This window comes from Oryctolagus cuniculus, chromosome 1 (genome assembly GCF_964237555.1).
Source record: "Oryctolagus cuniculus chromosome 1, mOryCun1.1, whole genome shotgun sequence".
Classification (NCBI taxonomy): domain Eukaryota; kingdom Metazoa; phylum Chordata; class Mammalia; order Lagomorpha; family Leporidae; genus Oryctolagus; species Oryctolagus cuniculus.
In genome coordinates, this window is record NC_091432.1 from 16,544,316 (window position 1) to 16,561,636 (window position 17,321).

The 17,321-nt window shown below is 40.5% G+C and overlaps 2 protein-coding genes across 2 annotated transcripts; one reads left to right on the forward strand and one right to left on the reverse strand.

Annotated features, from left to right (window-relative positions):
* Positions 1 to 8,115: 8,115 nt before the first annotated feature.
* On the reverse strand, positions 8,116 to 17,070 carry LOC100340046 (olfactory receptor 5D13-like). The gene is made up of 2 exons (XM_002708907.3): positions 16,153 to 17,070; positions 8,116 to 8,151 (listed from the first exon to the last, which is right to left on the reverse strand). The coding sequence occupies exons 1-2, from the start codon at positions 17,068 to 17,070 to the stop codon at positions 8,116 to 8,118; spliced, it is 954 nt and encodes a 317-aa protein (XP_002708953.3).
* LOC100339293 (olfactory receptor 5D14) lies at positions 10,154 to 11,098 on the forward strand. The gene has a single exon (XM_008270925.3). It carries the CDS (start codon positions 10,154 to 10,156, stop codon positions 11,096 to 11,098), a length of 945 nt encoding a protein of 314 aa, XP_008269147.3.
* Positions 17,071 to 17,321: the final 251 nt, after the last annotated feature.

Here is a 17,321-nt window from a genome sequence, read left to right on the forward strand (position 1 = left end):
TATTTCTGAAAGAAATTCAAATGATTATGTCATGAATTGTTCAGTATTTCTAGTAAAGATGATGATTTGAATTATTTAGTCCACTACAGAGGAATTGAAATCTCTTGTCATAAATATTTTATTTGACCATTTTATTTCTATTCTTGTCACTGTTTAGAACAATAGTTGCAAATATGTGAAATAAAACATGTGCTATGTGTTGAATAATGTTCCCCAAACTTTGCCTGTCGCCCAGAACTGCAGAAGTGACCTTACGTGGAAATAGTATACAGAAGTAATTAGGTAACGTGAGTTGAAATCACAGTGAAATTGGACAAAGCAGACACTCAGGGAAGAAGAGCTTGTGAAAATGGAAGTAGATTGACACTTTCTTGCTTTTGGCCAGGAGTGGATGAAGGTTTCTCTCTTACCAAATTCAGGTAGAAGACAGTCACTGCTAGTACTATGAGTAAATTCTGATCTTGAGAATTTCAAGAACATACATAAACCTTGTTTTTGCCAAATTTGTGTCAGTATGCTGCAGTAGCCCCAGGAAATCCATTTACCAAATCAACATCAGACCACAGAACATAAATTGCTTCACTTATGTATCAACTTTGTATTTTTCAACACATTCTTCAACTCCACTTTCACAATGAGAGTCAACATACAGAAGAAATGAGCCTCTCCTGAATAGGAGTGTGCAAATGGAAGGAATCACAGTGGGAAGTGAGAAACACTGTTAGTAAGATTCTACCGGTTTCTTCATTCCTTTTCAGTAAAAGACTCCTGTACTTTTATTGTGGAACAGGAAACAATGTTAAATGTGATGACTAAGTATCATGTAATATGTTGATTTTATGTGAAGTTCTTGTAAGATTATCAAGAAAATAAAAAATAATTCAGTTATTAATCTCATGATTTCTAACTAATATCTCACACTTGATTGTACAAATCCTACTGACACAGTGAATATCATAATAAATTTCAGAAATAGTTATATAATCATTGCTTTATTTATAAGATTAATCTTTTGGGCCGGCACCGTGGCTCACTTGGTTAATCCACCTGCAGCGCAGGCATCCCATATGGGCGCTGGGTTCTAGTCCCTGTGGCCCAAGAGGGCAGTGGAGGAGGGCCCAGGTTCTTGGCTCCTGCATCTGCAAGGAAGACCAGGAAGAAGCACCTGGCTCCTTTCTTCAGATCAGTGCAGTGCCAGCCGTGGCAGCATTTGGGGTGATGAATCAACAGAAGGAAGACCTTTCTCTCTCTCTCTCTCTCTCTCTCTCTCTCTCTCTGTCTAATTCTGTCAGATAAATAAATAAGAAAAGATTAATCTTTTGCTGATTACATATTTTATCTGCATGAAATAATTCTGTTTATTAAACAAAAATCACACATTTGTAACTTTTTTTTTTTTTTGACAGGCAGAGTGGACAGTGAGAGAGAGAGACAGAAAGAGAAAGGTCTTCCTTTTGCCGTTGGTTCACCCTCCAATGGCCGCCGCGGCCGGAGCGCTGTGGTCGGCGCACCGCGCTGATCCGAAGGCAGGAGCCAGGTGCTTTTCCTGGTCTCCCATGGGGTGCAGGGCCCAAGCACTTGGGCCATCCTCCACTGCACTCCCGGGCCACAGCAGAGAGCTGGCCTGGAAGAGGGGCAACCGGGACAGAATCCGGCGCCCCGACCGGGACTAGAACCCGGTGTGCCGGCACCACAAGGCGGAGGATTAGCCTAGTGAGCCGCGGCGCCGGCTTGTAACTGTTTTGACTCAAATGTTCTCTAAATCGATTACTCAGTATTGTGTGTCCAATATAGCTATTAATACACCACTTTGGAGGGCCTGGGCTCCTTGAAATGACTGAGTTCAAGTCATACTTTGGCTCTAGATTCCAGCCTTCTGCTAATTCAAATTCTGTGAGACAGAAAATGCTGACTCAGTTAAGTCTCTGCCACTCACATGGGAGACCTGAAATGAGTTCTTGGCTCCTGGCTCCAGACTGACTCAGCTCAGGCCTTTTTGGGCATTTGGGGAGTGAACTTGTGGATTGGAGTTACTAAGACCATTTTAAATCATAACTTTTTACCTTTCTTCCACTGGCAATAAGTTGATTTTAATGTTAAATTTTAGTTATGATACACATAACAGCAAGCACAATATTATAGCTTTTTATTTCAGAATAATTATAACTTTACCAATAAAAAATGGTGACTACTTCAAAGATTTTCCATATGCCCCCTATTTAGCTTTTCTTATTATTTTTATATCAGCATACTGCATTTGTCACAATATTGGCTAAAAAGTAGGAGAATTACACTGTTTTTAAAAAGTTGATCTACTAGGGGTGGCATTGTAGCATAAAGAGTTCAGTTGCTTCCTGCAATATTGGAATTCTATATTGGCATCTATTTGAATCCTTACTGCTCCATTTCTGATCCAGCCCCCTGCTAATTCTCCTGGTAGAACAGCAGAGGATGGCCAAGTCCTTGGGCTTCTGCTCCTATGTAGAAGACACAGATAAAGTTCCCAGTTCCTGACCCAGCCCCTGCCCTTGTGGTCATTTGGGGAGCGAACCAGCAGATGGAATTTCTCTCTCTCTCTCTCTCTCTCTGCCTCTTCCTCTCCCTCTCTATAACTCTGCCTTTCAAATAAATAAAATGTCATTAAAAAGATTATGTATTTAAATTTGAGAAATTAAGTTTTCATGACTCTCATGAAATAATTTATTTATGATTTGTTTAAATTCCTATGAAGTTCCTGCAAGATGTGACAGGAGGAGACTAATATGATGGGACTGAAAGACAGGACACACAGGCAAGCATGGCCTTGTAGTATGCTTTGATAAACTTGGGCTTTTGGCCGGTGCCGGCTCACTATGATAATCCTCCGCCTTGCGGCACCGGCACACCAGGTTCTAGTCCCGGTCGGGGTGCCGGATTCTGTCCCGGTTGCCCCTCTTCCAGGCCAGCTCTCTGCTGTGGCCAGAGAGTGCAGTGGAGGATGGCCCAAGTGCTTGGGCCCTGCACCCCATGGGAGACCAGGAGAAGCACCTGGCTCCTGCCATCGGATCAGCGCAGTGCGCCGGCCACAGCACGCCAGCCGCGGCGGCCATTGGAGGGTGAACCAACGGCAAAGGAAGACCTTTCTCTCTGTCTCTCTCTCTCACTGTCCACTCTGCCTGTAAAAAAAAAAAAAAAAAAAAAAAAAAAAAAAAAAAAAAAAAAAAAAAACACCTTGGGCTTTTGTTTTTAGTGAAGTATAGAAATCCTAGAGACCATTAGGAGGGTTATATGATCTAATTAAAATTTTACATCTTGACTGCCATTCCCAATGAAACCCCTTTTCAGCATGAAGCAGCCACACTGACCATCGTCCAGTCCCCCTAACAGAGGTTAGGGTCCATTCTTGTTGAGCAGGTGGAATTTGAGGAGTCATGGTTTAACAGGCAGTCTGGAAATTAAGGGTGGAAAATGTTAACCCAGAAGTTTCCTTAGCAAGGTCAGAAGTGCCTGCCTACCCACTCCTTGGGAGCTTCCAAATTTACCATGAGAATAGCAGGGAGTGTTCACTCCATCCTCCTGAGCTCACAGTTTATTGTGAAAACAAGTTACCTTTCCCACAATTCTGGATTATTTTGTTTTGTTTTGTTTTATCGTGAGCAAGTTAGATAGGATAGAAGATTGTAAATCAGGTCTTTTGATGGGTTTTTGTCCCTGCCTTGTAATTGGATGTCAATCAAAATTGTGCTGGAGGCCAGCACTGCAGCTCATTAGGCTAATCTTTCGCCTGCGGTGCTGGTACTCCGGGTTCTAGTCCTGGTTGGGGCGCTGGTTCTGTCCTGGTTGCTCCTCTTGCAGTCCAGCTCTCTGCTGTGGCCTGGGAAGGCAGTGGAGGATGGCCCAGGTCCTTGGGCCCTGCACCCACATCGGAGACCAGGAGGAGGCACCTGGCTCCTGGCTTTGGATTGGCGCAGTGTGCCAGCTGTAGCAGCCATTTGTGGGGTGAACCAATGGAAGGAAGAACTTTCTCTCTCTCTCTCTCTCTCTCTCTCTCTCTCACTGTCTAACTCTGCCTGTCAAAAAATAAATTGTGCTGGATACTCAGCTTCTCTGTGGATTACCTATTATGGATCCAACACGTTCAATAAATTTCATGAGAACATTCTGCTGGATATTGTTTACTATATCCAGGTATTTCTTTTTCACTTTAGCTAATCTATTGATTTAGGAAATCTTATAGTCATCACTCCATGAATTTCATTTTTTAAAAATTTTTTACAGGCAGAGTGGACAGTGAGAGAGAGAGACAGAGAGAAAGGTCTTCTTTTGCCGTTGGTTCACCCTCCAATGGCCGCTGCGGCCAGCTCACCGTGCTGATCCAAAGCCAGAAGCTAGGTGCTTCTCCTGGTCTTCCATGTGGGTGCAGGGCCCAAGCACTTGGGCCATCCTCCACTGCACTCCCAGGCCACAGCAGAGAGCTGGCCTGGAAGAGGGGCAACCGGGACAGAATCCGGTGCCCCGACCGGGACTAGAACCCGGTGTGCCAGCGCCACAGGCGGAGGATTAGCCTATTGAGCCGCAGCACCGGCCCACTCCATGAATTTCATTTTCCACTTTGTCTTTAGCCACACATTCTACCACTGAACATCTCAGTCATTCCCACCTTGCTATCACCCTTTAACTCCAAAAGCACATGGTGAATGTGACTACAGGATTCATGATGCACATGGGACTAACCTGTCTGCTAACAGGCTTAAAACATGAGGTATGAAAATCTTAGAAACTTTATGGAAAGGTAGCAGACTCCAGAGTATTTCAGTATTCAATGTGCCTTTACTAAACCTATTTCTGTGGGATTGTTCATATTTACTTTAAAATATTACTTTCACGTGGAATCCTTCCCTGAATGTAAGATAGTCATCCCTTACCCTCTTAATGTGATTTATGTTTTATTCTCACAGGCTTAGAAGATATTTTTAATACAGGGGATGATGAAATTATTTGTTATGTATTTCTTCTAATAGGATATAAGAACTCAGAGGTCAGAGGGAAATTATTTTACTGTATTTGTGGTTATAATGCTTCTAAAAGGGCGTAGAACACACTTGTGGCATTCAATGAGTACCTACTGGATGAATAAATGAGAAAAGCATTTAACAATTGGGGGTTAAAAGTATACTACTTTGTATTATGTTCTGTTACCATGCTAATACTTGTGGGGTTTTTGTCAATGAATATAGCACACAACCAATATTTTTAAAGATTTATTTCATTTATTTGAAGGGCAGAATAATACACAGAATGTGAGAGGACATACGTAAAGAGATCTTGCATCCAGTGGTTCACTCTCCTAATGACTGTGACAGTCAGGGCTGTTCCAAGCCAAAGCCAGGAGCCTGGAACTCTATAACAACCTCCCGGGTGGGTAGCAGGTTCCCAATTAATTAGATTATCTTCTGTTGCTTTCCCATGTGAATTAGCAGGGAGCTGTATCAGAAAGTAGAGCACCCAGGACTCAAATCAGCACTTTTATATAGGATATCAGCATCCTAGACAGGAGCTTAACCTGCTGTACCACAATGCTGGCTCTCTCACAACTAATATTTTAAAAACCAAATAATAGAAATAACATACTGAAAGATCATGATGCTTATATAAACAGACGCTTATGCTACTATTATAATCAGTAAAGCATTTCTTTGTCTACTTTTAATTATTTAGTTTTAGCTGTAAGGTCTAAAATCACTTGACTGTCTTACATTTGTCAGCATCACACAAGGGAGAAGAAGGTGCAACTTCTGCAGTGGGCAAAAGTTAAGGGTTATTACGGTAGAATGAATAGGAATGTCCAAAGACATCTAGCTCCTAATCCTCGGAACTTGTGAATGCTGCTTTGTATCCAAAAGAAATGTTAGAGATGAAACGGAGTTAAGGACTGTGAAATGGAAGATTATCCTTGAAATATGGTGGGTTCTGAATGTCCTTCCATGTCCTTGTAAGTAGTAAGTAAAGGATACTTGATAGGGAGGAGAAGGACGCAGCATGGCAGTGGGAACAGGCTGCGGTAATGCTTCACAAGGCTGGACACTGACAATGGCCAGAAGCAGAAACAATCGGGAAACAGCAGACTCCCCCCACTACATCTTCCAGAGGAACCAGTGCTGCAGATAACTTGATTCAAGCCCCATACAACACGTTTTGAACTTATGACTTCCAGAATTGTGAGATAATAAATTTGTATTATTTGAAATTGCTAAGTTTGTGTAATTTATTTTTGAGTAATAGGAAACTATTTAATTACCTTTCTAAAAATTCTTACATTTGGGGCCTGTGCCTTAGCATAGTAGATTAAGCCTCCACCCGCTCTGCTGGCATTCCATATGGACGCAGGTTCATGTCCCGGTCGTTCCTTTTCTGATCTAGCTCTCTGATATGGCGTGGGAAGCAGTGAAAGATTGGTCCAAGTACTTGGGCCCCGGCACCCATGTAGGAGACTCACAGGAAGCTCCTGACTCTTGGCTTTGGATTGTCCCAGCTCCAGTCATTGCAGCCATTTAGGGAATGAACCAGTGGATGGAGGACCTTTCTTTCTGTCTCTGTCTCTGTCTCTGTCTCTCTCTCTCTTGAATAAACCTTTAAAAATGCATACCTTTAAAAGGCATTTAAGTAGAAACTGTAAATATGGCCATGAGTTCAGAAATTGATTAATCTGTTTCCTAAAGGGAATGGCACAAGGATACCATAAGGCTATCAGGAAACCTGAATAAAGCGAATTTGCTACAAATCATTCCAGGAAATCAAGATTTTAAAAACAGCTGTCTGCTACTTGGACTGGCCTCTCTTTAGGAACAGTGTAGGGGACAAAAAGAGTGAGTAGCTTTCCTGTAAAGGCCTGTAAAGTAACAGCCTGCAGAGCGGCTCCTTATTCCTGGGAAGGGCAGGAGGCTGCAGTTATATTAGGGACGAGTCCTTAAACTAATTATAAAAACTGGCAGAGGTTTGTGTAAGTATCTGTATTCATGGTAGCAGCCAAAACAAGTGTACACTTTATTGAAATTTAAAATAAACGTGCACTTGCATAACATTCCACCCCTCTAATGACATTTAGAAATACACTTTCAGGGGCTGGTGCTGCGGTGCAGCAAATGAAGCTGCTACTTGAGATGCAGGCATTCGACAATGGAGTGCTTTAAATCCCAGCCACTCTGCTTCTCCCGCATCCTGTGAATGCCCCTGGGAAGGCAGCAGAAGATGGACTGAGCATTTGGGTCCCTGCACCCACATGGGAGACCTAGATGGAGCTCCTGGCTTTTGACCTCAGCCCAGCTGTTGTGGCCTATAAAGAGAGAACCAGTGGACAGAAGATAGATTTCTTTTTCTCTCTCTTCCTTTCTTTTCCCTTCCTCTCTATCACTCTTCCTTTAGAATAAGAAATGTTGATAATAAATAAAAATACATTTACAAAATCAAATGGAAAATACTGTAAGGTTTCGCAAAATAATTTTGTGAGCTCCATAGGAAGCAAAATCTATTTAGTTTCTTAATTTATACAAATTAGATGAAGGAATAGTTCAATAATGAGTTCAGCTATGGATATAAAGAATAACAGCATACTATTTTTCTCTGATTACCCTAAGTCAGAAATCGGCTATTAATGGTCTTGAGATACAAGTTCTCAGTACACAGAGTGGCTCACTGTAGATTTTTCCCTGTTCTATTTAGCACACACCCACACCTACACACACACACACACCTTCTCTGACCAAATGTCTTCTTATGAAAATATAAACATGTTGATGGACACTTGAAGTATGAAGAATGCATGTGTTATCTAAATTTTGGAAACTAATACTTGAGTTTTTCTCTATTGGTCTTGCAGTCTTGGACGATTTAGCCCTGGCTGAATGCCCATAGAATGGCAGTAAAGTGAATGAGCTCAGGTGAGACTAACAAACCAGCAACTGGTCAGTTCACAGAATAGTGAATCCTAACAAAGCTGAGAAGGAGGCAATACAACAAGGGTATGGACCCTGGGTGTTTTTACCACTTGCTTCAGTTCCTTAGTTTAGGAATAGGAGTGCTGCCACCTGTTTGGCATATCAATTTTATGAAATGGTAGGATAGACAACACTTCACTAATTATGAGAAGTATGGGTGGCATGGCAATTTTGTGGCCTATGGTCAACCATTCAGTCTCTACCAAGGCCCATAAAAAGCCGGAAACTTTTTATCAAAAGAGGAATAGTTATCTTTGGCGGAAGTTATTGCTTGGCATGAAAATCCTAAAGGCATGACTTGAAATTGGCATTAGCGACCTCTAAACAGTGTGTATGTGCCAGATGCACTTCAAGGACAATCCTATGCACCAGGTCACATGCCACAAACGGAGCATCTTTTATGGGTAAGTGAGACTGTGAACGTTTGTCTTGTTTTGGGGTCCTCTCAAAATGAACAGTCTTGGCAAACTTTGCGAATGTGCTGGCACAACTTGCCTAAATGTGGCACATGCTCTGTCCAAAATTCTGAGAATAACTGGGTTGTTGAAGTAATGAGGTCATATTTGAGTGCTTGGCTTTATTAACAACTGAGGACACTTCAATTATGTGCAAACACTGTCTGTGGGTTGACATCCTGCTGTAATCTTTCTGTGTGATTTCGAGGAAATTTTAGTCATTCAAGATGGTACAAGGGACCTGATATTTTATTTGCCTTAATGATCTGTTTTGCTGCTCCTGAGCACTGAGATGTGAGGGATTCTCCAGAGTTCAAGTCCCCAGGGCTATACAGTCATGCATAAGAGCCTCCTGCCCCAGTTGTACTCAGCCTACAGAGAAACAGGAGGTTGGTGGCCTGTTTCTCTATAACGGGTAAGTTTATTCAAGTTTCCTGTGCAACTAAGAAAATACTATTTTTCTAATATATCTGCAGTTTTCTTTGATTTTTATGTTTCTGTTGTCACCATAAAGCTTATCCAATTCTGAACCCAATAATATTAAAGAGAGAAGTTAATGGTCATGTGACTATTTGGCCTTAGGTCCAGTGAATACCATTTCACAAAGAACAGAATAAAGTCCTGCCTAGAAATGGACATTTATCCTTATTCTCTTTATGTGTGACATCCATTGATACATAAACTTTCACAGTAATGAACTTATTGCTTTAGCTGGTAAGCTTGCTACTCTCAAGAGTTCTATGTGTGATGCCTGGGATATAGAAACCAACCCTTAGGCCATAAACCCTAAAAACATATATACACACTCTATCCCCAAAGTCAAAGTAGGCTATTATCCTCATCAACTTCCCTAAATCACTAAGAAATTCAATGAGAGAATTCTTTGTGGAAAAGAAATTGTCAAAGTGGGATTACTACATTCTTTTCATGCATTTCCCTAATATTTTTTTTTTTTGACAGGCAGAGTGGACAGTGAAAGAGAGAGAGACAGAGAGAAAGGTCTTCCTTTTGCTGTTGGTTCACCCTCCAATGGCCAACGTGGCCAGAACGCTACGACCAGCGCACCACATTGATCCGATAGCAGGAGTCAGGTACTTCTCCTGGTCTCCCATGGGGTGCAGGGCCCAAGCACTTGGGCCATCCTCCACTGCATTCCCTGGCCACAGCAGAGAGCTGGCCTGGAACAGGGGAAACTGGGACAGAATCCGTGCCCTGACTGGGACTAGAACCCGGTGTTTCGGCGCCGCAAGGCGGAGGATTAGCCTAGTGAGCCGCGGCGCCGGCCCATGCATTTCCCTAATATTTACTTCATTCTTACAGTGGAAACATAGCATCTTAAATACTTTGATGTATGTATAAAAGCTAAACAGATTAGCATTGCATGTCGTTCTTTGAGGTGAGTTATGTATTTATGCATTTAGGTTATGTATTTATGCATTTACTCACATTTTCTATCAGTTATGTGCTTGATTTGATACTAGGTAATGTGAGGATGTTAACACAAAGTGCAGCAGAAACACCAAGAAACATCAGAGACTCAGCTTGGTTTGCTCTATGCATAGCAGCTCTCTGCAAGAGGCATGCCCTTCATGGAGAAAACTGGGATTAATAACTCTAGCTTTTCCTTTTCTTTTCTTTACCACAGAAAACCATGATATAATTGTCAGGATCTTGTCCTTACTGGGAGCAAGTCTCATCAACCCCACCCTCTCATTAAAAGGAGTTATGGTGATGAGTGCAAGGAATCTGAGTGTGAAGATCTCCTTTGCCCTCTTGGGTTTCACAGATTACCCAGAGCTGCAGCTTCCTCTCTTCTTCCTGTTTCTGCTCATGTACATTATCACTGTGGTAGGAAACCTGGGAATGATAGTGATCATCAAGGTAAACTCCAAATTTCACACTCCCATGTACTTTTTCCTTAGCCACCTTTCATTCGTGGACTTTTGTTACTCTACCATCATCACTCCCAAGTTGTTGGAGAATTTGGTCGTGGCAGATAAAAGCATCTTGTACTTTAGCTGCATGCTGCAGTACTTCCTGTCCTGCACTGCTGTCGTAACTGAGTCCTTCCTGCTGGCGGTGATGGCCTATGACCGCTTTGTGGCCATCTGTAACCCGCTGTTGTACACAGTGACCATGTCACAGAGGCTCTGTGTCCTACTAGTGGCCGGGTCATACCTCTGGGGTATGTTTGGCCCCTTGGTGCTCCTTTGCTATGCTCTGCAGCTTAACTTTTTTGGACACCACGTGATCAATCATTTTTTCTGTGAATACACTGCTCTCATCGCTGTCTCGAGCTCAGATACACACATGCCCCACCTGCTGCTTTTCGGCTTTGCCACCTTCAATGAAGTGAGCACATTACTCATCATTCTCACATCCTACATCTTCATTTTTGTGACTGTGCTAAAAATCCGTTCTGCCAGTGGGCGTCGCAAAGCCTTCTCCACCTGTGCCTCCCACCTGACTGCCATCACCATCTTCCACGGGACCATACTTTCCCTCTACTGTGTGCCCAACTCCAAAAACTCTCGCCAAACTGTGAAAGTGGCTTCTGTATTTTACACAGTGGTCAACCCCATGCTGAATCCTCTCATCTACAGCCTGAGAAATAAAGATGTGAAAGATGCCTTCCGGAAATTAATAGACATAAAAGTGCCACATTACTGAACCAACTCCTAAAAATGCTTTCAGCTATAATGAGCAACCTGAACACAGCTTAAAATGTTGTAAAAATTTATGCCACACATTGTGTGAGGTTTTTCTAGATGACGGTAATGTATGAATTGGTAAGGTCAATATCTGGAAGGAGCCAAAGAAGCTTAATTGTAGGATGAATTCCATGGGTTTTCAATCCATAAAAATATGTATTTCTTCAAATTCTCAAACACACATAAAGAATTTAAACACAATTTATCTTTCTTATATTTTATTTATTTGAAAGTCAGAGTTAGAGAGAGAGAGAGAGAAAGAAAGAGAGAGAGAGAGAGAGAGAGAGAGAGAGAGAGAAACAGACACAGAGGTCTTCCATTTGCTGATTCACTCCCCAAATGATCATAATGGCCAGGGCTGAGCCAGGCCAAAGCCAGGAGCCAGAAACCAGGAGCTTCTTCGGGATCTCCCATGTGCGTGCAGGGACAAGCACTTGGGCCATCTTCTTTTGCTTTCCCAGGGACATTAGCAGGAGCTGGATCTAAGGAGAGCAACTGAGTCTCGAACCAGCACCCAAAAGGATAATAGCATTTCAGGACGCAGCTTTACCCACTATGCCACAATGCCAGCCCTGCAATTTATCTTTCAATGTTGTGAACGAAGTTATGGAGAAAATGCTAACTTACCATAGAAAAGGCTTTTCTGGTTTGTTAATGAGTATGATACTAGGTGCCTTGACTTTACAGTTTTGTCATTGAAGATTTGTGTCTTTCTTGAGAAACAAAAATATGCTCTATGTTAAAATGTGGAATAATTCCTTTCTGCTACTCTTATTCTTAGAGTTGTGTGAATTCTATGAATTGAAAGCTTGTACTTAAAACTGTCATTGCACTGCTAAGAGAATATGGGACAGGCACAGTCAGTGTGTTGTATAGCTACTACACAGGTGCAAGGGCATAGTCCAGAAATGACTGACATGACAGTTAAAACAGGAAATTAAACATGTTGTTTTGGATCAGGTGACTTTTCTTCAGTAATCACGTGTTGTTAGAGTAAGTCATATAAATTCTGACAGTCACTGGAGCCATTGCATTAATTCTAGATTCTATTTGTATGTTATTTCTCAAAATGCTGCAATTCCACAATTATCAGGTCTAGAAGTCTCCATAAGTGCAGTCTAGTGTAGTTCATGCAAAATAAACACGAATAAACATTTTACTTCGACTCCTAAAGGAACATATTGTAGTCTATTTTCTAATGTTTATATGAGTAAACATAAATATCTGATAACACTCTAAAATTAAATTTTTAAAATGTCCAACTTTATATAATTTGAAATAAATCATAAAATTTCTATTATAAAACAGTATCATATTAGAACAAATACATAGCCAAATAAAAAACCATTATATTAGCTCTCATTCTTATTTTATATACCAACAAAAAGTTCCAAAATAAAAGTCTAAAATTTAGATTACATTAACATGTAGAATTTATTTGAAAAAAAAGAAAATTAGTTAAGAAATTAAAAACTGAGAAAACTATTATACATATATAAAGTGATAGATGATAATCCTATTGAAAAACAGAAGTAAGACACAAATATTTCATAAAAAGGAACCATAATTAACCTTTAAACATATAAAGAGCAGTTCTACCTGACTTATTTTAGAACTTATAATTTAAAAGAAATAATCAGGGTATGGTTACACGTGGTATTAAAATCATTCATCAAAATATTGGCGGGCCATTTCTTTTTTTTTTAATATTTATTAATTGGCCAGTGCCATGGCTCACGAGGCTAATCCTCCTGAGGGGCCGGCACCCCGGGTTCTAGTCCCAGTTGGGGTGCCGGATTCTGTCCTGGTTGCTCCTCTTCCAGTCCAGCTCTCTGCTGTGGCCCGGGAAGGCAATGGAGGATGGCCCAAGTCCTTGGGCCCTGTACCTGCATTGGAGACCAGGAGGAAGCACCTGGCTCCTGGCTTCGGATTGGCAGTGCGCCGGCCGTAGCGGCCATTTGGGGGATGAACCAACAGAAGAAAGACCTTTCTCCCTGTCTCTCTCTCTGTCTAACTCTGCCTGTCAAAAAAGAACAAAAAAATTACTAACAGGTCGCCAGATCAGTGGCTTAAATTAATATACACTTTTATATCACAGTTTCTGTAGAAATCACTACATATCTTAGTTGGATTTTTGGTAGTCTTGAAAGTTTCATCTGGCTGCAATTAAGCCACAATTTCATTATAGCTGGACTAGGGAAGGAAGTACATCCAAGCTCCTCAAGTTGTTAGCAGAATTCATCTCCTTGCAAATGTTGGAGTAAGGTCCCTTCATCTTGATACCTGTTCTGCAGGACTGTCAGCTGCCACAAGCCACCTGCAGGTACTTGCATATCAGCGCCCTCTCCAGGGCCTCTTACAACATGGCAGTTGCTTCATAGCCAGTAAAGGCTCAGTCTCTCTGTTATGGGATTTTCATGATCAAATCAAAACCATCTATGAAAAATTTCTACTAAATCACATCAAAATCAACTAACTGAATCAAGTGAAGGGGCCTCCAACTGACTTTGTTGCATTGTACTGTTTAGAAGCAATCCATAGTTCTCACCACACACAACAGGAAGAGCAGGCACACTCACCTATGTGTTAGGTGACCTATGTGTCACCTTCACCATCATTCCTGATATCAGTAAGAACTGCAAATGTATTATAGGGTCTGAGATATGTTGTCTCTAAAACCTTAAAAAGAGTTCTTCCAAGAGCTGTGCTTCCTCACTCCTGATGGGGTCCAATAATAAAACACTTTATTTATCTTTGTTTTGGAGTGAATCCTCAGGAATGCCTCCAGATTACTTCCACCATAACCACATCACTGAAGTGGCAGTCACAGAGTTTCCTGTATCCTCTATGCCTAACCACGGGCCCTAGAATACTAGCTACATCTGTTTACCCTGTTTGATTAGAATGACACTATCATTGTAATGGATGAGGGGAATGTTCTGTGTCATGTTCAGGTGGCCCATATGTTTTCAAGCTATATAATGAGAGTTGGAAAGATTGCATATTCCCAGGCAAAATTCTAAATCAACACTTTTATCCATTCCATGAAAATGTGAATTGTTTTTGATTACCTTTAAAAGTGGAAAGGAAAATAGCACATTTTACAATCTAAGTTGAATAAGTGTGCTTTAAGCCTTATTGATCTACTCAAGGCCTACTATGTAGGTGTCATCATCTATAGGCATCTCAAAAGTCCATCTGGTTTCCTTCTGTGTGAAGGACTTCCCTTATGAGCTATTTATCTTCAATTCCACTGAAGCATATGCTTTTAGCATTTTTGGTCTGAAAAGCCTTTGTTGCATATATATTTTGAAACATTATTTTTAGGTACAGGAAAATTCTGTTAATTTTTTCCATAAATGTAACCTTTGAACAATGGTTAAGTTGTCTCTAAGGATGCCCACATCCTATATCAGAGTGCCCATGTTCAAATTCTGGCTCTGCTTCTAATCAAGCTTCTTCTAATACAAACCTTTGAAAGCAGGAGGTGATAGTTCAAATAGTTGGAACCCTGTCACCCACATGGAAGACCTGGATGGAAGGTGAACCAGTGTATAGAAGCTATTTCCCTGCCTCTATCTCTGTTTCTGTCTCTGTCTCTGTCCCTCTCTCTCATCTCTGTCTTTCAAATAAAGTGAAAATAAATTAAAAAATTAAATAGAAATCAATGTCAATCAATCACTTATTCATTTTTTTCTCTGATCCATCAATCACATCCTACTCCAGAGAGGATATAGGAGATAACTGTAGAGCAAAGTCTTCCCATAATAACTTTTTATTATACATTAGATTTTCAGGGTCACAGCGAATGTGTGATAGTTACTACAACATAGTTCTCAGCAATTCTAATATTAATGTGATATTAATACAAAGAGAACAAATTCAATGCAGTTTGAAGATACAGTCCTAACAGTATAATGGCACTTCCTTCCTCTCTCTACTATGACTTTCTCTCTTTCCCTTTCTTTCTCTCTCTCTCTCTCTCTCCCTCCCTCCTTCCCTTCCTTCCTTCCTTCCTTCCTTGCATCCTTTCTCTTTCTTTCTTCCTTTCTTCCTGTCTTTTTAATTTTTGAAATAATATATTTTTAGTTTACATTATAGTCAAAGGTTTGATGTTCCACTAAATAGGTAGTTCAATAAGTAAAAAGAAAAAGAAAGCTCAGTGTGAATATGTCGTCCAATTCATCTGTGTTGTCATAGTGACATAATGTCTTCCTTGAGATCATACAGTCACCACTGTGTCTATGTACTGCACTACCTTCATCCATTCATCCATTAATGGACACAGCCTGTTTTTGTGTTGGCTAAGATGAATAATTCTGGCATGAACATGGGAGTGTGTATGGAAGATACCTGTTTAACATGCTGATTACAATTCTTGTTTCCAGTAGAATTGCTGAGTCACATGATGATCTTGTTTTACTTTTTTGAGGAATCTCTATATATTTTTCCAAAATGATGTCACTAATTTATATGCTCACCAACAGAGTATAGGGTTTCCTTATGACCATATGAATTCCATTATGACAATATGATCTGACTTGTTATTAGAATCTAAAAAGCCAAACACATGGGATTAGAGTAAAACAGCGATTACAAGAGGATAGGAAAAAGGGTGGATAGAAAAAGTGGATGTTGGTCAAAGGGCAAAAGTTCCAGGTAAATAAGAAGAAAAAGTTTTAATGATCTATTTCACAGTTGGTGATCACAGCTAATAATACATTTCAAAGTTGGAAATTGCCAAAAGAATAGATTTTAAATGTTCTCATCATAAAAACAAGCATGTAATGTGATGGGTATATTAATCAGTCTGCTTTTATTATTCCACAAAGTAAAAATATAACAAAACCTTCCACCTGACCCATAAATATATACAATTATTATCCATTTAAATCATAAGTTACACCACAAAAATTGGGAAATCTGTAGCATAGCATAGGTGAATCTGTTTTTCAGAAGTAAAAAAAAAATAAATGCAGAAATATCGTATCAAATGATAATACAATAGGTGACAACCAATTTTTTTAATGTGTCCTTCACATCTTTGTTCCTAAGGCTATAGATCAATGGGTTCAGCATGGGAATCATCACTGCATAAAACATACAAGCCATTTTAACTAAGAGCCAAGAAGTTTTAAGATTAGGAGCACAATAAATGAAAAGAATGGTTCCATGGAAAATGCTGATGGCAGTCAGATGGGAAGCACAAGTGGAGAAGGTTTTCTGACGCCCACTTGCAGAAGGAATTTTCATAACAGTGATGAAAATGAAAACATATGACACAAGAATAATCATCAGAGTGCTCACCTCATTGAACACGGCAGTAATAAAACACAGCATCTGGCTGATATAGGGGTCTGAGCAGGAGACAGAAACAATTACAGAGTGATCACAGATAAAATTGTTTATGATGCTCGATTCACAGTAGGACAATCCAAGAAGAAAATAGGTGAGTGTCAATGAACACACAATTCCCCACATGTAAGACCCAGCCACCAAAAGAGCACAAAGCTTCCGGGACATAACAACCGTGTAGAGCAAGGGATTGCAAACCGCCACGAACCGGTCATAGGCCATCACTGCTAGCATGTAAGTTTCTGCCACTCCAAAAATGCAAATGAAAGAAAATTGCATGATGCAACCATAAAAAGAAATGTTCCTGTCTTCCACAACCAAGTTCTCCAACAGTTTCGGTGTGACTACAGTGGAAAAACAGAAGTCTATAAATGACAAATGGCTAAGGAAGAAGTACATGATTGTGTGAAGCTTTGAATTGATCTTGATGATTATTATCATGCCCAAATTCCCCACCACAGTCACTGTGTAGATGGACAAGAAAAAGAAAAACAATGGAACCTGGAGTCGTGGGTATTCTGAAAATCCCAAGAGAATAAAATGGGGTCTGCTGCTTTGATTTCCTTGAAATAGCATTATGATTCCTATTGGATTTAAAAAAAGAAAAAAAAAAGTTAATTTTGAAAAGTAGAACTGAATAGGAAGGAGAAACAAAGAAAGGGAATAGTTTTGTGTGAGCAATGGTATGAAACAATGACTCTCAAAGTGTGATTCTGAAATCAGCAGCTACAGCAGCATCACGTGGGAATTTCTTAGGTTTGCAAATTCTCCAGTCCCTTCATCAACCTGCTGAATCGAAAGTCTATTTTGAGGCCCACAACTTATAG